This window comes from Aythya fuligula, chromosome 2 (genome assembly GCF_009819795.1).
Source record: "Aythya fuligula isolate bAytFul2 chromosome 2, bAytFul2.pri, whole genome shotgun sequence".
NCBI lineage: Eukaryota > Metazoa > Chordata > Aves > Anseriformes > Anatidae > Aythya > Aythya fuligula.
This window is the reverse complement of record NC_045560.1, coordinates 60418187-60439597: the sequence shown is the minus strand read 5'-3', so window position 1 is coordinate 60439597 and position 21411 is coordinate 60418187. Positions and strand designations below refer to the sequence as shown.

Genomic DNA, 21411 nt, shown 5'->3' with positions numbered 1-21411 from the left:
ATGCTGACTACTGCTGATGAACTCCTTGCTGTCTGTCTCTGTTTGTTGGAGGCATAGCCCATGGCTGAGGACGTCACTTCTCTTCTGGACACCTCCGGGGAGAAACTGTGATGATAAAGTGGCATTTCTGGTCTGTTGTAGGACTTTGTAGGGACTGAAATGCCAAGGAAGACAGGAGAAAAATGTTGAAGGAAGGTCTACCAAATCATTTGTCTTCTCTCCTTGTTACAGACGAACACCTAGTTTCAAGAGAGAGCACCAAATATGTAGAGCTACATTGCTGTTCTTGCTCCACGGATTCAATAAACAATAGAAATCTTCAGCTGCTGTTTGTTCATGAGGCACAGACAGGCTGTGTTCACAGCCAGGTGAGTGCTTTCCATATATTCAAGTCTTCAAGTCAGCAATGTTCCCTATTTGTAATCTCAACTGACGGGTACCTGCAGCTTCTGCATGTTACAGAGATGTGTAAGTCTGGAAATAATATCCTGATTATTAACATCCTCTATTTAGCAGTTGTCATGCTATGTTTTGTTTTTCCTGCCCAGTGGCAGAAAATCATCAGAGCAGGGCTGAATGAGGAAGTATCTGTGTTTCGGCAGAGCTCAGAGCTTGCGGTTTGGAGTGCCAAGTGCCTTTTTGTATGGTTTATCTTGGCCCATCTAACGCTGTGATGCCTTGATATGAATACCAGTACGCACAGTAGTAAGTGCCAGCGTCTCTCTGGTTTACATTATTTATTTGGAGAAAATAGAGAGGTGCAGAGGCACTCTTCCTCACTTGATACTTTTGTCTGTCAGAGCTGTCATCAAACAAAGGTGTCTGTCCTGACACGTACAGTATTCTCTTGATCGGCTGCCCAGGAAGCTGCTTGTACCAGTGCACGGTGTCTTCTTTCGTCAGCCGGCATGCCATGCTGGCTGAGCGGCCCTCTGCCTGAGTCCGCGTCACTGGGGTTTGCTCCGGCACTGCCTGCGCATCTCCACCTTGAAGGGAATGGAGAGAAATTGGGTGAAAACTTGGTGAGGGCTCAAAACGTCTGCAGTCTGGAGCAGGGGCTGTGTTCTCCGCACAGGGGAAGGAGAGGAGAAAGGGAACGGGGCTTACGGGACCAACAAGAAGCTGCCAGCAGGACAGGCAGCAGCAGCATGCTGCCTACTTGGGTGAAGTGTGGAACGGAAGTAGGGGCAGGAAGGTTATAAAGCCCTGCAGGTGGAGAAGGAGGCAACAGCTCTGGGGAGGAAATGACTCATTTGGCACACCCAATGGTGGTGTCTCCACTCATTATCATTGGTTTGGGAGGGTTGAGGTGGATGGTCAGGAGGCTGCTGCTGCTTAAATTTTCTGGCAAACTACACCACAGCAATAAGAATGTATAAAGTGTCCATACCCAAGCTACTACTGACATCAGCAGAGTCAGTGCAATCCTTTTGTGGGACCTGAAAACACCCAAGGTGCCTGGAAAGATTTTCATTTCCCCCACATCAGGAGACAAACCAAGTGTGGGAGAGACTGACTCCTGGCTTATGAGGAATCGCAACAAGGTATGGGGCTCTTTCTCTTACTTCAGCTGTGTTTTGACTGAATGATCTGCCTTGCAAAGGTCTGAGCCCTCACAGTGACTGCCAGTCCAAGGGTGGTTTCTTGCTCCCACCAGCTGCAAAATCCTGTTCCTCATACAAAGTGTGAGAAAAGTAGGAATCTGGGCCCCCATTTCCGATTCCCACGTGCCTGACTCTTGGGCGGAGGACACAGGAGATGGTGCATGGGTGTGGTGTAGAGGGGGAAAGTGTTTTGAGTTTACTTTTAATTCTCACTGTGCTAGACTACTAGTGATAGGCATTATATTTTATTAGTCTCTCTACATTGAGTCTCTTTTACTCATAACAATAATTGGTGAGTGATGTCCTTGTCCTTAAGTCAAGCCTGGAGCCCTTTCCATCATACTTTCCCCCCGCTTCCCTTTCAGAAGGGGCAGTGAGAGAGTGGTTGTGGTGGAGTTCATTTTCTCAGCTGGGTAAAACCACTACAACCAGCAAAACATCATCTGGAAAGGGAAGATAGCTCTTGTATAGAGTCAGGTCCACCATCCAGCTCTGGTTAGAGGGAGATGGTGAACACAGGAAAAACTTGGCAAAGGAGTTCTTACAACATGGAGGCTGAAAAATATCCAACCCTGACCCAAAAAGAGACCTTTTTTATTTTCTTAATCTTTGCTTTGTAAAACTAACAAGTGAAAAAGCACTGTCCTCCTGCTTAAGGCTCGCTTTTTTGGTTTTCTGTGTCAAGCCATGGGCTCTAGGTCAACAAGCTCAGTTATTTCCAGGAATAGTAGCATGGAAAATTGCCCTTTTTAGTAAAGAATTCCTTACAACCAGTTCCATGCCACGCTTGAGCAAAATCAGTGGATGAGGAAGTGCCGAGGCTGGGTTAGGCATTTACCCTTCACCGTTCCCTTTGCACGTGCCACTTGCTGCGTCGAAATCCCCACCTTTTGGCAGCTGCCCCCTCCAAGGAGTGGCTCAGCGCCGAGCCAGTCCCGGCTGTGCAGAGCCTGCGTGTTGAGGCCAGGCGGCTCATCCACTCTGGGGGAAGTGATTTGGGATCTTTCAAATTGTTTGTGGTTGAGCCACCGAGGGAGTATTGGTCGAGGTGATTGCTGGGTTTCTGCTGTAGTGAGAGTCCCAGTAGGCACAGTAGTAGGTAGCAGCAGCATCTGGAGCTATGTTTTTTATTGTAAGAGTACAAATTTTCTGTGTAGAAATCCTTTCAATTGTATACGTGCGCCCTTGGAAGTTTTTCTCCGCTGATGTTTTCCCTGTTAAAATGTAGAACATCCACTCTGGAGCTTTATTCTCCTTCTGTTGGTACCAGTGTATGATGGTGCTATCAAAATTTGCAGAGATGTCTTTAAAATGACATCGCAGACGTGTACTGCCTTGATATTTGGTGATGGATACAGGAGTCTGTATGGGAATTTCCTGTGCAAATCCATCTACAGGAGAACAGAATGGAAGGGGTGGAGAGGAGAGGAGAGGAGAGGAGAGGAGAGGAGAGGAGAGGAGAGGAGAGGAGAGGAGAGGAGAGGAGAGGAGAGGAGAGGAGAGGAGAGGAGAGGAGAGGAGAGGAGAGGAGAGGAGAGGAGAGGAGAGGAGAGGAGAGGAGAGGAGAGGAGAGGAGAGGAGAGGAGAGGAGAGGAGAGGAGAGGAGAGGAGAGGAGAGGAGAGGAGAGGAGAGGAGATATGATGCTATTAATGCCAATCTGGGATTTGGGAAGATTTTCCTTAGCAATAAGGAAAAGTAAGGTAAACTAGGAGGGACTTACAAGACCAAGTGGATGTGGCCACCAGCGCTGCCAGCAGCAGCATGTTGGCGTGTCCCACTCAGCTGTCTCAGAGCTCTCTGTTCTCCCAGTTGAGACTCGCAGAAGGAAACTGTCCCCAGGGCAGGCTGAGCTGTGCCACGTGGGAGGAGGAGGTGCCTCCCTCGGGTGGCAGCTGGAGAGCCCCTGCATTGAGCCACAGGGACGTGTCCCCCAAGCTCCTTCTGGCAGCACTGGTGGTGAGGGAGCAAGGGCAGTGCAGTGGGGAAGAGGAAGAGTTTTTCCTTAGAAATACTTGGGCATTGCAGGCACAATGTTCTCATCACCAAAGTGTTTGTCAGTGGTACATGCTAGTGTCATCTGGAGTGACATCCCTGGTTATAAGGACACACCGATTCTGCTTGGTAACCCTTTTAGCGCTGTACCTGTCTCTTTGAAAGCCACTTTCCACTGAAGTTTTCCCTACTGCAAAGAGCAGTAGCCTCTCTGGAGCTTCATTCTCCTTCAAGTTATGCCAGTGTAAGACAGTACTATCAAATATTGTTGGTAGGCTTTTGATTTCACAGGGCAGTCATGAAAATTTCTTGAACTTGCTAATGGATATAGAATTCTGTACGGGAATTTCCAGTGCAAATCCATCTATAAGGAGAAAAGAGGTGGAATAATCTTGTTAGTTGGAATTCAGGAATTTAGGAATAAGTGCAGCAATGGGCACCCTCTGAGGAAAGGTTACAAAGTGAGAAGGACAGGGACCTGCCACTGTTTCTGCCTCTGTGAGAGCAGATTTAAGAAAGGGAAAAAGAAACTCCTGCACAACAGCAGCTGGGAGAGCAAGGAGAGAGCACCAGCCCTGCAGACCCCAGGTGAGTTCAGCAGGAGGGCAGGAGGTGCTCCAGGCAGGCAGCAGCAGTTCCCCTGTGGGCTGTGGAGAGGCCCCTGGTGGAGCAGGCTGTCCCCCTGCAGCCCATGGGTCCCACATGGAGCAGATCTCCACGCTGCAGAGGAGGTCGTTCATTTCAGCAGTATTCAATAGCAGGTCATTTGCTGATCCTTGGGCCACAGGCTCAGAAAATACCAGAACTGCTGAGGTTGTCAAGGGCCTCTTAAGGCCCCCAAGTGCAACCCTGGTTCAAGCAGGGTCGCCTAGAGCAGGTTGCCCAGGACTGTTTCCAGTGGGTCCCCAAGGAGGCTCCACCTCCTCTCGGGACAACCCATTCCAGTGTTGGACTGCCCTCAGGGTCAGAAAGGGTTTTCTTGTGCTCAGATTGATTTTAATTTCATTTGAGTTTCTGTTGGTGCCCATTGCCTCACAGGGCACCATGTGAAGGAGCCTGGCTCTGGGCCCTTTACACCCCCTTCAGGGATTTATAGACATTGAGGGGCTCTCCGGTCTGAAGAGTTCCAGCTCTCTCAGCCTCTCCTCTTAAGACAGGTGCCCCAGTGATTCATGGAAGAACTCAAAGCAAACGAGTTATAAAGTAGGTATGTGGTTTATTTCAGCGCCAGGCTGTAGTGGGTTTACGTGGCAAGGTTTTGGTAGCAGGGGGCCATAGGGGTGGTTTCTGTGAGAAAGATCTAGAAGCTGCCCCATGTTTGGGAAGGGCCCCATTGTTTTCCAGAGCTGAGCCAATAAGCGATGTTGTTTTGCACCTCTGTGAGAGCATATTTAAGACAGGGAAAAAAAAGCTGCGCCACACAGCAGCCGGGAGAGTGAAGGGAGTGAGAAACAGTCTTGCAGGCGCCAAGGTCAGTGTAGAAGGAGGGGGAGAGGTGCTCCAGGCACCGGAGCAGAAGTCCCTTGCGGCCTGTGGTGAGGACCATGGTGAAGCAGGATGTCCCCCTGCAGCCCATGGAGTACCATGGTGGTGCAGGGTTCCATGCCCGTGGAGGAGACCACGGTGGAGCAGGTGGACCTGCACCGACGGAGGCTGCCACCTGTGGAAGACCCCTGCCGGAGCAGATTCCGGGCCGGACCTGTAGCCCGTGGAGAGGAGCCCACGCAGGAGCAGGTGACCTGGCAGGAGCTGCTGCCCGTAGGGGAGCCAGGTTGGAGCAGTTTCCTCCTGAGGGATGGGCCCCGTGGTACGGACCCATATCTGGAGCAGTTCTGGAAGAGCTGCTGCCTGTGGGAAGCCCACGCCGGATCAGTTCATCAAGGACTGCATCCCGTGGGTGGGACCCCATAGCAGAGGGGACAAGAGTGACCGAGAAGGAGCGGCAGAGAAGAAGTGCTGTAGACTGACCATAACCCCCATTCCCCCGTTCCCCTGCGCCGCTCGGGGGGAGGAGGTGGAAGAGGGTGGATGGGGGGGGAAGGTGCTTTTGGTTTCTTTCCTTTGTTTCTCACTTCTCTAGCTTGTTAGTAATGACCAATAAATCTTACTATCTTCTTATGCTGAGTCTGTTTTGCCCGTTACAATAATTATTGTGTGATTTTCTCGTCCTTATCTCAACCCTTGACCCCTTTTCACATATTTTCTCCCCATTCCTCTTTGAGGAGGGGGAGTGAGAGAGCGGCTGTGGTGGAGCTCAGCTGCCCACAGAATCACAGAATTTTCTAGGTTGGAAGAGACCTCAAGGTCATCGAGTCCAACCTAACGCTAACAGCCCTCCACTAAACCATATCCCTAAGCTCTACATCTAAGCGTCTTTTGAAGACTTCCAGGGATGGTGACTCCACCACTTCCCTGAGCAGCCTGTTCCAGTGCCTCACAACCCTTTCAGTGAAGAAGTTCTTCCTAACATCTAACCTAAAACTCCCCTGGCTCAACTTAAGCCCATTCCCCCTCGTCCTGTCACCAGGCACGTGGGAGAACAGGCCAACCCCCACCTCGCTACAGCCTCCCTTGAGGTACCTAAAAAGAGCGATAAGGTCGCCCCTGAGCCTCCTCTTCTCCAGGCTGAACAAGCCCAGCTCCCTCAGCCGCTCCTCGTAGGACTTGTTCTCCAGGCCCCTCACCAGCTTCACAGCCCTTCTCTGCACCCGCTCAAGCACCTCCATGTCCTTCTTGTAGCGAGGGGCCCAAAACTGAACACAGTACTCGAGGTGCGGCCTCACCAGAGCTGAGTACAGGGGGACGATCACCTCCCTAGCCCTGCTGGTCACGCTGTTCCTGATACAAGCCAGGATGCCGTTGGCCTTCTTGGCCACCTGAGCACACTGCTGGCTCATATTCAGCCGACTATCCACCATCACTCCCAGGTCCTTCTCTGCCTGGCAGCTCTCCAACCATTCCTCTCCCAGCCTGTAGCTCTGCTTGGGGTTATTGCGCCCCAGGTGCAGGACCCGGCACTTGGCCTTGTTAAACTTCATGCAGTTGACCTCAGCCCATCGGTGCAGCCTATCCAGATCCTCCTGCAGAGCTTTCCTACCCTCAAGCAGATCGACACACGCACCTAACTTGGTGTCATCTGCGAACTTACTGAGGGTGCACTCAATGCCCTCGTCCAGATCATCGATGAAGATATTAAAGAGGACCGGCCCCAGCCCACTCGAGCGGAACCGCAACACAGGCACATGTGGGATAGTTCCCAAAGGCATGCGCACCTTAACGCGGCAACTTGCTTTGGTTATATGCAGCAAAAAGCTACATATGCATGAAGTTTCCCAATATGCCTATACATATTCATAACCTATCCCCGCTTTGTATTAAAATTAGCTCCAAGGAGTCATTTCCATAAATTCCTCCCATCTGCACCTGCGCAGTGCCTTCTGGTGGTGGTCGTTAGGGGTTGTGGGGATGAAGGCCGATAACTCCTCTTCATCACTGCTGGTTGACCCCCTGCCTTTGTACAGACTCAGCTGCTCCTTGGCTCTTGTCCAAACCACAAGCTCGGTCTCAGGTGGTTTTTGAGACAGGTTCCCCATTTTGTCAGGAAACATCTTCTGTGAGGGGCCCCAAGACTCCTTATTTTGGCTAGTAAGAAAAGACACTCCGAAATATCTACTTCAACGCGATTAAGCAAGCCCCCATTCTTTCATTCCTGGCTTTAATAATTACGATTGTTTTTTTTAGAAATCATTAATGTGATTAAGCAAGCCCCCATTCTTTTATCCCTGGCTTCATCAGTCCCTTCATGAGCCCAGAACTGGACTCAGCGCTCCAGGTGGAGCCAATGCAATGCCAAGCAAAGGGAAAGGATCACCTCCCCCAGCCTGCTGGCAGCACTTTGCCTCATGCAGCTCAGGGTACTGACAGCCATCTTGGCAGCAAGGGCACAATGTTTACTCTCATTCCTTCACTAGACATCCAGGCAGGTCCTTTTCTGCAAAGCTGCTTTCCAGCTGGCTGGCTCCAGGGCTCCCAGGATAGACCTTCACTGGAAATACGCCCCTTCTGTGCTCCCTCCCTGTGCCCTTTACTTTGTTGTTGTTTCTTTTTTTGCTAGCTCAGACCATGTTGGGAAAGCATCCACCTTCAGCAAAGACTGTGTAAGCGGTGCTGCCTAAATGGACCTCTCTGTGTCATCACCCACAGGGGTGCTCCTTTGCCCCACCCCAGTGCATATTGCCCGCAGAGGCTTCAGCGCACTGCGTTTCTTGCCTGTCTGTTTGTCAGCTCTTCAGACTTCCTTCCTCAGTGGAAGGGATGCCCCAGGAGGGACGTTTGAGGAGCTGAGAGGTGGCTGCAGGAAGGTAACGTTGGTTCCTTGCATCTGAGAGGACGCCTGCCACTCAGGCTGCAGCCGCCTTTCTGCACAGGCTGCCTACGATTGTCTCGCTCTGTGAGACTGCCAGTAGGCACAGTAGTAGGTACCTTCATCATCCTCACGTATGTCTTTGACTGACAGGGTGCAGGTATTTTTGCCTCTTTTAGAAGAGTGGTACTTGTCCTTGTAGGAATCCTTGTCGTAGGAAATCTGTGCTGTTGAGGTCACATACAGAAGCCGTTCGGGAGCCCTGGAGGGTATGTGTCGGTACCAGTGGATGTAAGCACCCTGGAAGTCATCTATGCCCTCGACTTTGCAATCGATCACTGCAGTCGAAGACGTCCTTTTGGTGAGAGATGGCTGACGCTGTTGCAGCAGCACTTGTGCTTGCCCAGCGGACAGGAGAGAAAGTAATACAACGAGCACTGCCAGCCACCTGCACATGGTCATATGCATGAGAGCCACTTGCTGCTGCTCCCCACGCTGCCCTCCTGAGAGGGGGAACGCGTGTGACCAGGCTGCAGCCAGGGCCAGGACTGGCAGCGGCAGCATCCCGATGGCGCTCGCTCACCTCCGGCTGTGGGAGAAAGATGCTGCCTCTGCAGCAGGGCCAGGGGGCTGAGCCTGAGGAGAGGATGTGACTCACTTGGGGGCCTTGGGGAGAGGGGCCCCAGGAAGCAGGCAGGTAATGCTGCAGGAAAGCAGCGCCGCCAAACCCTGCTGAATGGTAGCGGTCGTTTGTAGTCTGGAGCAACCTACTGCTGCATTCAGAGGAGTTGGAAGCTGCTACGCAGTACCTGGGCTCAGAGGCTTTCCCAGCTGAATAGGGGCACTCTGTTCTTGTACAGCTGTGACAGGTGTCTGAGCTTTCCCTCTTCTGCGAGGTGCAACTGATACCTCAGTGCTACATGTGCTGTAAGGTTTTTCTTCTTCCTTTTCTCTCTCTCTCCTGCCATACCTGGGGAAATCCCCTTTTTGTTGCTGAAGTGAAATGACTTCTCTGCTGGTGCCAGCCACAGAGAGCATCTGGACAGCCTGCACCAGCCCTGCAGCGCCTTTGATGCCCCGCTGCCTGAGAAGTGTGCTCGATGGGCTTGGGGCTGATGGGGAGGCAGGGTGGGCATATTCCTTGAGGTTTTGTGCATTTCAGGGTCTGGTCCAGGAAGCGGAGCACATCTTTGTGCAGGCTGCGTATGACTCTCTACTGCTGTGCATCCCACCTGGCGCAGTAGTAGGTACCAGCATCTTGCGAGGTGACTTTGGTCACCGTCAGGGTGCAGAGAGATTTGCCCACGTCCTTCTCGATGCTGAATATCCCCTCATCTTCCCGGTTCGCAAGGAAGAGCGTGGATGCCATGTAGGCAACGCGCTCAGGAGCTGCCCCAGGCCTCGTGCGGTACCAGTGAATGAAAGCTTTGTCAAAGTCGGGGACAGAGACGTGGCAGGTGATGAGCACCGTTTTGCTTTCGGGCTTGGTGACAGATACCGGGCTTTGCTGCAAGGCTCGTGCAGGGCTGCCTGTAGGAAAGCAAGAGGGAAATGGGGAATGCAAGGCTGAAGCAGCAGCAGAGCTTCTCCCAGGACATGCAGGCAGTGGGGTGAGCAGGGCACGTACAAGAAAAAGCAGCTGCCAAGACGAAAGCTCTCAGCAGCCACATGGTCGCTGACCTCCGTAGGGCTTCTATGCGGGGACAGGCTCGGATCCAGTGTCGAGCACTGGCCAAGTGGATCCGAGCAGGAAAAACCACTTGTCTTGTTGACGTGCAATGAGGCTGTGCCAGATGCAGGTGGGACATAAAGTATGTTGGGGCCTTTCTTTGCCACGTCTTCCACCCTCGGGAGCTCCTGCAGGTGTGCCCAGCCAGGCCGGCAGGAGCCTGCAGCCAGGTGAGGTTTGCAGCCCTCGCCCGCCTGTGGTGGGGAGCACAGCCTGGGTTGTGTGCCGGCTGCCTGAGGGTTTTCTACGGCTGTGCTCTCCCAGTAAGCACAGTAATAGGTGGCTTCCTGCTCCTTTGTGACTCTTTTTATTGTGAGAGTACAGATGGGCTCCGTCTTCTTCTTCTCGGCCCCAAAAGCTTCCCTGTAGGATTGGTTGTAGTACGCAGCTGCCCCTGTCTGCACATACAGAAGGTGCTGTGGGGCTTCCCTGGGTTTCTGCTGGTACCAGTGGATGTAGGCATTGGGAAAGTCTGACCCCGAGAAGTGGCAGTCGATCCGCGCAGTGCTGTATGCCACTCTGCGCACGGAAGGTTTTGGCTGCCAGAGGCTTTGCGCGGCTCCATCTGCAAGGGAAAGCAGAGGAACAGCACTGTGGTGACAGCAGGGGCAACCCCCGCGGGCTCCCCGACCCCGCAGCTCGCACCTACGACTTACAGCAGCAAAGGGCTGCAGCAGCCAGAAGCACCTGCAACGGCAGCATGAGCATGGCACGAGGTGGAGTCTGCCTCCGTGACCTGGCCCGGGCAGAGTGCGTCCGTCCCTGGTCCCTGGCGAGAGGGAGGGAAGGAGCAGGCGCTGGAGGGGCAGAAAGGAGTGGCTCAGGCACCCGGCACCCAATGGCAGCTCCTCTGCGTGGCTCCAGCTCCTGGGGGCCAGGGGTCTCCTTGCCCCTGGGAACCTCCCTGCAAGTGCTGGTGCCCTGCAGGTGGATGCCACTGCCCGTTGTAGCTCCCCGAATTCAGCCCGGTGTGAGCAGACACAGCTTGGCTTTACGGCAGCTGCCTCGTGGCCATCTGCACGCACTGTAGCACGGTCACAGGTAGGTTGCTGCAGCAGCTCCTTGCCCACTCTTATGGATTTGTGCCTCACTTTTAGCCTGGGTTCCTCTTGCTTCATCTCCACCTGGGTATATCTTTGCTTCTTGGAGGGAGAGACGAGATAAGAGAGCTTCCACCTGAAATCCCTCTTCCTGTGGTGGTGGGCATGGGAAGAGTAGTTTCCCCATGCTGCAAATGGTGTGGCAATGCTTTCAAACTGTTACTGAAAGCTGCAGTAATTTAAAAGTCAGAAATATGCAGCAAAGGCATGCCCAGCCCTCAAATAAGCCTTCTGGTCCCTGGCCCTACCCCTGCCATTTCCCACATCCCTGAGAAAGCAGCCTTTCTCTCTACCCATCAGGGGCAGCTGTCTTTGTACTTAGCCACCTCCCACGGTCCGGGTGCCACACTAGAACTGAGCACCTGGGATATGTGTCTAGCTCACTAGCTTAAACAGAAATGCTTTCTAGTCATGACATCTTCTGGATATCGGTAGCAATACACTCACATTCCTATTTTTAGTTTCCTCTTTATATTTATAAACATCTTTCTATGTCTTGTGCTTATTTAGTATCTAATTTTCTCATCAAGCAGTGTATGATTCCCAAATCTGACGCTGCACATGGGCTTAGGAATTTTTCTATCATCTGGCATTTATCTGGCAAGCCCGAATCTTGTGATTACACATTCAGTGCTGAGATCTGAACACCTGCTGATGAGCAGCCCTCTGCCCAGCTTGACTCCATCTCCACTGCTTCCCCATTAAGAATGTCTCAAGAATAGGCTTTATAATGACAGTTTCCTGATGCTGTTGCTGCCACATTCCTTTCTTGAAGTACAAACCAGTTGCTTACTCAACACGTAATTTTCCCAGCCCTATCAAGTAAGTGCCCCGATCTATGCCCCCAGGACTTTCTCACTCCAAGTCAGAGGGAGTCTTCCCCCTCATCTCAGTTTGATTTTGAAAGCACTCAAGCTTTCAAGGGAAATTTTTCTTTCAGTTTTCTGTGTCAAACCACGGGCTTTGAAAAGCTCCAGAACAACACGCTGAGCTATTTCCAGGAACAGCGGCACGGAAGATTTCCCCTATCCAGTAAAGAAATCCTTACAATCAGTTCCCTGCTTGAATATTCCAGTTTCCTCACTTGAGTAAAACCAGGGGAAGAGGAGGTGCTGAGTTTGAGTTAGGCATTTGCCCTTCACCGTTTCCTTTGCATGTGCCACTTGCTCCGTTGAAATCCCCAGCTTTTGGCAGCTGCCCCTTTTTTGCTGCGTTGAAATCCCCCTTTTTGGCAGGTGCCCCAGTGGCTCAGTGCCGAGCCAGTCCTGGCTGTGCAGAGCCTGCATGTTGAGGCCAGGCGGTTCATCCACTCTGGGGGAAGTGATTTGGGATCTTTCAAATCGTTTGTGGTTGAGCCATCAAGGGAGTATTGGTCGAGGTGATCGCTGGGTTTCTGTCATAGTGAGAGTCCCAGTAGGCACAGTAGTAGGTAGCTGTGTCATCTGGAACTATACTTTTTATTATGAGAGTACACATTTTCTGGTCAGAAACTGTTTCAACTGTATACCTGCGCCCTTGGAAGCTCTTATCTGCTCTTGTAATCCTTGTTGTAACGTAGAACATCCACTCTAGGGCTTTATTCCCCTTCTGTTGGTACCAGTGAATGATGGTGCTATCAAAATTTGCAGAGACATGTTTAAAATGACACAGCACACGTGTACTGCCTTGAGATTTGGTTATGGATACAGGGGTCTGTATGGGAATTTCCTGTGTAAGTGCATCTAGGAAAAAATTAAAAAAAGAAAAAAAAAAAGAGAGAGAGAAAAGGAGAAATTAATTTAGTTATTAAGTCAGTGATAGTCAGTGGTAATTAGTGACTGGTGAAAATACCTGTTAGTACAACCATGTGTGCCTGTGAGGAAAATGTGGATGAAGTAAGAAGGACTTACCAGACCAAGTGGCAGTGGCCACAAATGCTGCCAGCAGCAGCATGTTTGCTGGTCCCGCTCAGCTGAAACTCAGAGGAGAGGGAAAAAAAAAAACAGATGGGGACAGGGTTGAGTGGGAGGAGCAGACGTCTCCAGCGATGGCTCTTCAGGGAGCAACCGTGTGGGGCTACGTTTGCAGAGAACCCACTGCAGCCTGGGAAAAGACTTAGACCTGGGAATGCTCACGCTGGTGAGGACGTTGTCATCCCATCAACTTTTCAGAAAGACTGGTAAGTCCAAGGAGCGTGGCATGTGGAAACTTGAGGCAGAGCTGCTGAGAAGGGGTTGAGAGTAAGAGCAGCTGCAGCCATACATCAGGGCGTGAAGCTCCCAGCCCAGAAGCCACCCTGGTGGGTGCTGAGTGTGTGCGGTCCCCCCCAGTGGCAGGAGGCATGTCCCCACCCTGTCAGGGACCCTCTCTTGCTGCCTCAGCCTGGCAACCCAGCTGTGGCCTGCCGAAATGCCCCTGTGCCTGTGCTGCCCCCACTGCAGCAGCTCGTGGGGATCAACCTGCAGCAACCACAGCAGCATCCCCAGGAGCAGGCACCTCGCCTGTGGTTTTGTGTGGGGAGGAAATGCACAGCTGCAGGGTTTGGGTTTTGAAGCTGAGCTGAGCTGCAAGCACTTCTTGGAAAAAAAGGCTGGAAGAGAAAGGCAGAGAAACATGTCCCAGGTACAGGACTCTGCATGTCCCCCTCTCAGACATAGTGAGGTTGCCATCAGCCCATTTCTCCAGCCTGACGAGGTGTCTCTGGATGGCAGCATGGCCCTCTGGTGATGACAGTAGAAGTCTAGCATGACCCCCACTCCTCCCAGGTTGGTGTTGTGTATAAACATGCTGAGGGAACACTCTGTCACATAATCCAAAGCATTAAGGAAGATGTTAGACATGGATGTTAGACAGGACTGGACCCAGGCCTTTGTGCCTCTGATCACCACCCTTGGGGCCCAACTGCTCAGCCCATCTTTCTGTCTCCTCGTCCAGCCCCTCACATTAACAGCCTTTCTCTAAGACTCTTAGGGGTGACATGGGCTTTAATCAAGTCCCCAGACTATCTGCACTGCTCTCCCCTCATCCAGCAGGCTGGGCATTTCATTGTAGAAGTGTATGGGATTGGTCAAGAATGACTTCTCTGTGGTGAATCCATGCTGAGTACAGCTGATGATCTCCTTGCTGTCTGTCTGTTTGTTGGAGGCATAGCCCATGGCTGAGGATGTCACTTCTCTTCTGGACACCTCAGGGGAGAAACTATGATGATAAAGTGGCATTTCTGGTCTGTTGTAGGACTTTGTAGGGACTGAAATGCCAAGGAAGACAGGAGAAAAATGTTGAAGGAAGGTCTACCAAATCATTTGTCTTCTCTCCTTGTTACAGACGAACACCTAGTTTCAAGAGAGAGCACCAAATATGTAGAGATACATTGCTGTTCTTGCTCCACGGATTCAATAAACAATAGAAATCTTCAGCTGCTGTTTGTTCATGAGGCACAGACAGGCTGTGTTCACTGCCAGGTGAGTGCTTTCTGTACACCCAAGTCTTCAACTTAACAGAGATGTTCCCTATTTGTACTCTTGACTGACGGGGACCTGCAGCTTCTGCATGTTACAGAGATGTGTGAATCTGGAAATAATATACTGATTATTAACATCCTCTATTTAGCATTTGTCACACTACGTTGTTGTTTTTCCTATCCTATGGCAGAAATTCATCAGAGCAGGGCTGAATGACGAAGTATCTGCATTTGAGCAGAGCTCAGAGCTTGCGGTTCGGAGTGCCAAGTGCCTTTTTGTATGGTTTATCTTGGCCCATCTAACACTGTGATGCCTTGATAATAATACCAGTATGCACAGTAGTAAGTGCCAGTGTCCTTCTGGTTTACATTATTTATTTGGAGACTATAGAGAGGTTCAGAGGCATGTTTCATCACTTGATACTTTCGTCTGTCAGAGCCATCATCAAAAACGGGACTCATTTCTGACACGTACAGTATCCTCTTGGGTGGCTCTCCAGGAAGCTGCTTGTACCAGTGCACGGTGTCTCCATTACTCAGCTGGCATGCCATTACCACCGATCCTCCCTCAGTTTGTCTCCATGTATCTGGGCTTTGCTCCGGCACTGCCTGCGTGTCTCCACCTGGAAGGGAATGGGGAGAAATTGGGTGAAAACTTGGTGAGGGCTTGAAACGTCTGCAGTCTGGAGCAGGGGCTGTGTTCTCCACACAGGGGAAGGAGAGGAGAAAGGGAACGGGGCTTACGGGACCAACAAGAAGCTGCAAGCAGGACAGGCAGCAGCAGCATGCTGCCTGCTTGGGTGAAGTGTGGAACTGGAGAAGGGGCAGGAAGGTTATAAACCCCCCAGGTGGAGAAGGAGTCAAACAGCTCTGGGGAGGAAATGACTTATTTGTTACACCCAATGGTGGTGTCTCCACTCTTTACCATTGCTGAGTGCTGAAGTGGAGGGCAGGGAACAGGGGGTTGCTGCTGCTTAATTATTTTGAGAAACTAAATCACAGTAATTGAAATGTAGAAATATCCATACTCAAGGTACTATCAACCTCAGTAGAGTCAGTGCAGTCCTTCTGTGGTTTCCGAAAACACCTGATGTGCCTGGAAACATGGTCATTTCCTTCATCAGGAGACAAACCAAGTGTGGGAGAGGCTGACTCCTGGCTCATGAGAAATCCCAACAAGGTACGGGGCTCTTTCTCTTATTTCAGCTGTGTTTTGACTGAATGGTCTGTCTTTCAAAGGACTGAGCCCTCACAGTGACTGCCAGTCCAAGGGTGGCTTCTTGCTCCCACCAGCTGCAAAATCATGTTCCTAATACAGTGCCTGATGAGAAAAGTGCCTGATGGAAGGGCTTCTTTCACATCAGAAGGACTTTTTATCATTTCCTGGTGAAGCACTTGGCATCTGTAGCTCTTAGTTCACTAAACGGCTTGCTGTTGGTTTCCTGCCTTCATGGCAAAGCAGCCTGAAGTGAAAAGCTGTTGCTATTGGAAAAAATGTTTGTGGCTATTTGACTGGGGGAAACATGTGGATTTGGTAGCAGGGGACTGCAGGGGTGGCCTCTGTGAAAAGAGTCCAGTGGCTAACCCATGTCAGGTAAGATCCACCTCCAGAAGGCTCCAAAAGGGACCCACTGCTTGCCCACCAGTGGCTGCATCTCCATGAGAGCAGGTTCAAGAAAGAGAACTAAAAGAAAAACAATACTGCTGCACAACAGCAGCTGGGAGAGCGAGGAGAGAGCACCAGCCCTGCAGCCCCCCAGGTGAGTGCAGCAGGAGGGCAGGAGGTGCTCCAGGCAGGCAGCAGCAGTTCTCCTGCAGGCTGTGGAGAGGCCCCTGGTGGAGCAGGCTGTCCCCCTGCAGCCCATGGGTCCTACATGGAGCAGATCTCCACGCGGCAGCACCTCCATAGGTGAAGGAGCCCCCAGTGGAACAGGTGGATATGTCCTGGAGGAGGCTGCGGCCCATGGAGAGCCCCCGCATGAGCAGGCCCTGGGCCGGAGGTGCACCTGTGGAGAGGAGCCCACACAGGAGCAGGGGGTCTGAGCCCCCATTCCCTGTTTCTGTGTACCTGACTCTTGGGGGGAGAACACAGAAGATGGTGAATGGTGGTGGGGAGTGTGAGAGGAAAGTGTTTTTAGTTGTCTTTTTATTTCTCACTGTGCTAGTCTACAAGATCAATATAGGCAATACATTTCAATAACCTCTCTGAGTCTCCTTTACCCTTGACGATAATTGGTGAGTGATCTCCTTGTCCTTAAGTCAAGCCTGGAGCCCTTTCCATCATACTTTCTCCCCATTTTCCTTTGAGGAGGGGGAGTGAGAGTGTGGCTGTGGTGCATTTCATCTCCCCAGCTGGGAAAAACCAGCACAACCAGCAAAACGTCAGCTGGAAAGGGAAGATTGCTCTCGCATAGATTCAGGTCCACCATCCAGGTCTAGTGTGAAGGAGAAGAGAAACCCAGGCTAAACCTGGGAATGGAGTTCTTACAGTTCAGAGACTGAAAAATATCAAACCCCTGACCCAAAAAGAGACCTTTTTTTTTTTTTTTTCTTAATCTTTGCTATTTAAACCTAATGCATTACAAAGTACTAACTATCGAGTTAAATATCTCTATTTCACTTTTCTTTCTCAAGCCACGGGGTTTGAAAAGCTCCAGAACAACACTCTGAGTTATTTCCAGGGACAGCAGCATGGAAAATGGCACATTCCTGGTAAAGAATTCCTTACAACCAGTTCCCTGCCTGGCTTGAGTAAAGTCAGGGGAAGAGGAGGTGCTGAGGCTGGGTTAGGCATTTGCCTTTCACCATTCCCTTTGCACGTGCCACTTGCTCCGTCAAAATCCCCAGCTTTTGGCAGCTGCCCCCTCGAAGGAGTGGCTCACCGCCGAGCCAGTCCCGGCTGTGCAGAGCCTGCGTGTTGAGGCCAGGCGGGTCATCCATGCTGGGGGAAGTGAGTTGGGATCTTTCAAATTGTTTGTGGTTGAGCCTCCGAGGGAGTATTGGTCGAGGTGATCGCTGGGTTTCTGCTGGAGTGGGGGTCCCAGTAGTAGGTAGCAGCAGCATCTGGAGCTATGTTTTTTATTGTAAGAGTACAAATTTTCTGGTCAGAAACTGTTTCAACTGTATACATGCGTCCTTGGAAACTCTCCTCCTCTATTTTGACCTGAAGTGAAATGTAGATCATCCACTCTGGAGCATTATTCTCCTTGTGTTGGTACCAGTGTATGGTGGTGCTATCAAAATTTGCAGAGATGTCTTTAAAATGACATTGCAGACGTGTACTTCTTTCAGACTTCGTAATGGATATAGGGGTCTGTATGGGAATTTTCTGTGCAAATCCATCTAGGAAAAGAAAAAAAAAGAAGTAAAGGAAACAAACAAACAAACAAACAAACAAAAAAAAAAAAAACAAACAGGAGAAATGCTCTTAAAACTAACAATTAGGGATTTGGGAATATATCCCTTATGCAACCATCTTAGCCTGTGAGGCAACCATGATTGCCTGTGAGGAAAATGTGGATGAAGTTGGAAGGACTTACCAGACCAAGCGGCAGTGGCTACAAGTGCTGCCAGCAGCAGCATGTTTGCTGGTCCCGCTCAGCTGAGACTCAGAGGAGAGGGAAAAAAAAAACAGATGGGGACAGGGTTAAGGTTGGGGAGAAGACGTCTCCAGCGATGGCTCTTCAGGGAGCAACCGTGTGGGGCTACGTTTGCAGAGAACCCACTGCAGCCTGGGAAAAGACTTAGACCTGGGAATGCTCACGCTGGTGAGGACGTTGTCATCCCATCAACTTTTCAGAAAGACTGGTAAGTCCAAGGAGCGTGTCTCCTCGTCCAGCCCCTCACATTAACAGCCTTTCTCTAAGACTCTTAGGGGTGACATGGGCTTTAATCAAGTCCCCAGACTATCGGCACTGCTCTCCCCTCATCCAGCAGGCTGGGCATTTCATTGTAGAAGTGTATGGGATTGGTCAAGAATGACTTCTCTGTGGTGAATCCATGCTGAGTACAGCTGGTGATCTCCTTGCTGTCTGTTTGTTGGAGGCATAGCCCATGGCTGAGGATGTCACTTCTCTTCTGGACACCTCAGGGGAGAAACTATGATGATAAAGTGGCATTTCTGGTCTGTTGTAGGACTTTGTAGAGACTGAAATGCCAAGGAAGACAGTAGGAAAATGGGAGGGAAAGTCTACTGAATCATGCAGTCTTCTCTCCTTGTTTCACATGCACACCTGATTTCAAGAGAGAGCAGCAAGGGGATGGTTATATATTTGTCTGCTTGCTCCATGGATTCCAATAAACAATAGAAATCTTCAGATGCTGTTTCTTCACAAGGCACAGACAGGCTGCGTTCACTTTGTACCCTCTTTGCTGTAATCTTGACAGCAAAGTTCCCATTTGCACCTCAAGAGTGCTATGAAAATGTGAAGGACCTAGAGGGGAAGACATATGAGGAGCGGCTGAGGTCACTGGGCCTGTTCATCCTGGAAAAGAGGAAGCTGAGGGGAGACCTCATTGTGGCCTACAGCTTCCTCACAAGGGGGAACAGATGGACAGGTGCCGATCTATTCTCCTTAATCACCAGTGATATGACCTGTGGGAATGGTGTCAAGCTGAGGCAGGAGAGGTTCAGGCTAGACATCAGGAAGAGGTTCTTCACCGAGAGGGTGGTCACACACTGAAACAGGCTCCCCAGGGAAGCAGTCACTGCACCAAGCATGTTGGAGTTTAAGAAGCAATTTGTCTTTGCACTTAGTCACATGGTCTAAAAATTTGGGTAGACCTGTGTGGTGCCAGGAGTTGGACTCGATGATCTTTATGGGTCCCTTTCAGCTCGAGATATTCTATGATTCTATGATTCTGTGGTTCATTTGATAGGGCCCTGAAGAGATGTGTGAGTTTGGAAATAATATCCTGATTATTAACATCCTCTATTTAGCAGCTGTCATGTTACGTTGTTGTTTTTCCTATCCTATGGCAGAAATTCATCAGAGCAGGGCTGAATGACGAAGTATCTGCGTTTGGGCAGAGCTCAGAGCTTGCGGTTCGGAGTGCCAAGTGCCTTTTTATATGGTTTATCTTGGCCCATCTAACACTGTGATGCCTTGATAATAATACCAGTATGCACAGTAGTATGTGCCAATGTCCCTCTGGGTTAAGAAATCAATTGTGAGACTACAGAGAGGTTCAGAGTCATGTTTCCACACTTGATACTTTCGGCCATCAGAGCCATCATCAAACGTAGGACTCTGTCCTGACACATACAGTATCCTCTTGGGTGGCTCTCCAGGAAGCTGCTTGTACCAGTGCACGATGGCATTACTGCTCAGCTGGCACTCCATTCTGGCTGAGCTGCCCTTCACCTGCCTCCGCATCGCTGGGCTTTGCACCGGCACCGCCTGTGCATCTCCACCTGGAAGGGAATGGGGAGAAATTGGGTGAAAACTTGGTAAGGGCTCGAAACGTCTGCAGTCTGGAGCAGGGGCTGTGTTCTCCACACACGGGAAGGAAAGGAGAAGGGGAACGGGGCTTACGGGACCAACAAGAAGCTGCAAGCAGGATGGGCAGCAGCAGCATGCTGCCTGCTTGGGTGAAGCGTGGAACTGGAGTAGGGGCAGGAAGGTTATAAAGCCCCCCAGGTGGAGAAGGAGTCAAACAGCTCTGGGGAGGAAATGACTCATTTGGCACACCCAATGTTGTTGCCTCAACTCCTTACAATTGGTTTGGGAGGGGTGAGGTGGATGGACAGGGGGCTGCTGCTGCTTAAATTTTCTGGCAAACTAGACCATGGCAATAAGAATGTAGAAAGGACCTAAGAGATTCAATCTGAAGTCTTTTAGTTCCTGTGCCTCTATGATACCTTCCGCCCAGACTCACCTGCTAGTCCTGCTGAGCACACACATTCACAGTGGGTCTGTTCCATCCTGCCTGTCCCCAGGACGCTCTTCCCCTCAGACCCCACCGCTGTCCTAGAAGCACGTTTCCCCAGCCTTCCCTAGAAAATACGACCTGCTCTGGAAGCTCTGTGGGCCAGTTCCTGGTGACTTCTGTCTTACTCTTGCTTGGAACAGCTCCAGCGGGTCTTCTCTGCCTCAAATGAGAGGTGCAGCTGGCCTTTCTTTGGTAGATCCCTGGTGGCTGTGAGAAAGCCACGGGAGACACGTGCATATCCGATGCAGCTCTTTGCTGCCCTCTATTTTTTCGTGCTTTTAATCCATTCTTCCTACAGACTATATCTGTGCTCGAAGGTGCTCAAACCCACGTGCAGGAACTTGCACTTGAACCTGTGTAGATTCACGAGGTTCACATAGGCCCTGATTTAAACAGATTTTATTTCATTGTCCTGATACTGAAATATGCCAGGATTTTTCACCTTGGAGACAATGACAGCTCAATTTTGGGAACTGCTAATACTGGATTATCATACAAAATTAGAAATAATCCTTCTTGGAGAACAGTTGGTTTTGTGACACCTGAGAGGTGTCTTGAAATTTATCTTCAAGTTCTTGAAACCTCTGACTTAACTTCAGAAAGACTGCTAAGAGTGTTTATTTAAGTACCACCTTTCAGTATATATCACCTGTTTGTGCTTGACTTTCATCTGATAAATAAACCATATTTTAGGAGCACCTCCCAGCTCCTAACAGCAGGTGCGGCGTACTTTACATCATCCAACAGTCCAGGAAAAGTCAACAATCTTGGAAGAAAAGGCAAGATGTTCAGGATTTTGCAAATTAGAATACTTCTCATTGACTCTTCTGAGGACTGTGCTTACATCGATTTGCTCTGGAGTAGCAGGATGGAGCTGCAGCAAACAGTGCTACGTGACTCCTATGACTGCCCCTTCAAAACTGCAGGCACTATGTAGTCCTTCTTGTCTTCTGCTTAGGAGAAGGGCAGTGCAGCTGTCTTCAGCTGAAGATAGTTTGAGAGGGACTTTAAGATAGAGATTTTCTCTCATAAGAAATTCCCCCCACATCCAAGATGGCCACCTGTCCCCTAGCCACTTATCGTAGCACTTCGTCCTTCCTTGTTCCTCTCTGTCTCAGGCACCTCTAATTCCCTTCCAAGCATCTCCTGGGCTTTTGTCTCATAAAGCAATTGCTTATTTTGTCTTAAGAGGCAAAGCCCCTAAGTCTGGCAGCCAGTGAGGGCAGCTGCCTGCTCACTCCTCAGCAGGATG

The 21411-nt window shown here is 50.6% G+C and overlaps 5 gene segments (V, D, J or C); all 5 read right to left on the bottom strand.

The window, feature by feature from the left end:
- Nucleotides 1-8029: 8029 nt before the first annotated feature.
- On the bottom strand, nt 8030-8524 carry LOC116485569. The segment is given in 1 exon segment: nt 8030-8524. A coding segment is annotated over 1 exon segment (495 nt).
- A 649-nt stretch (nt 8525-9173) lies between these two features.
- LOC116485568 lies at nt 9174-9630 on the bottom strand. The segment is given in 2 exon segments: nt 9174-9490; nt 9588-9630. Coding segments are annotated over 2 exon segments (360 nt in total).
- A 23-nt stretch (nt 9631-9653) lies between these two features.
- Nucleotides 9654-10391, bottom strand: LOC116485567. The segment is given in 3 exon segments: nt 9654-9744; nt 9903-10254; nt 10346-10391. Coding segments are annotated over 3 exon segments (489 nt in total).
- Nucleotides 10392-12124: 1733 nt separating this feature from the next.
- LOC116485566 lies at nt 12125-12721 on the bottom strand. The segment is given in 2 exon segments: nt 12125-12510; nt 12679-12721. Coding segments are annotated over 2 exon segments (429 nt in total).
- Nucleotides 12722-19303: 6582 nt separating this feature from the next.
- LOC116485565 lies at nt 19304-19805 on the bottom strand. The segment is given in 2 exon segments: nt 19304-19641; nt 19763-19805. Coding segments are annotated over 2 exon segments (381 nt in total).
- Between the last annotated feature and the right edge of the window lie 1606 nt (nt 19806-21411).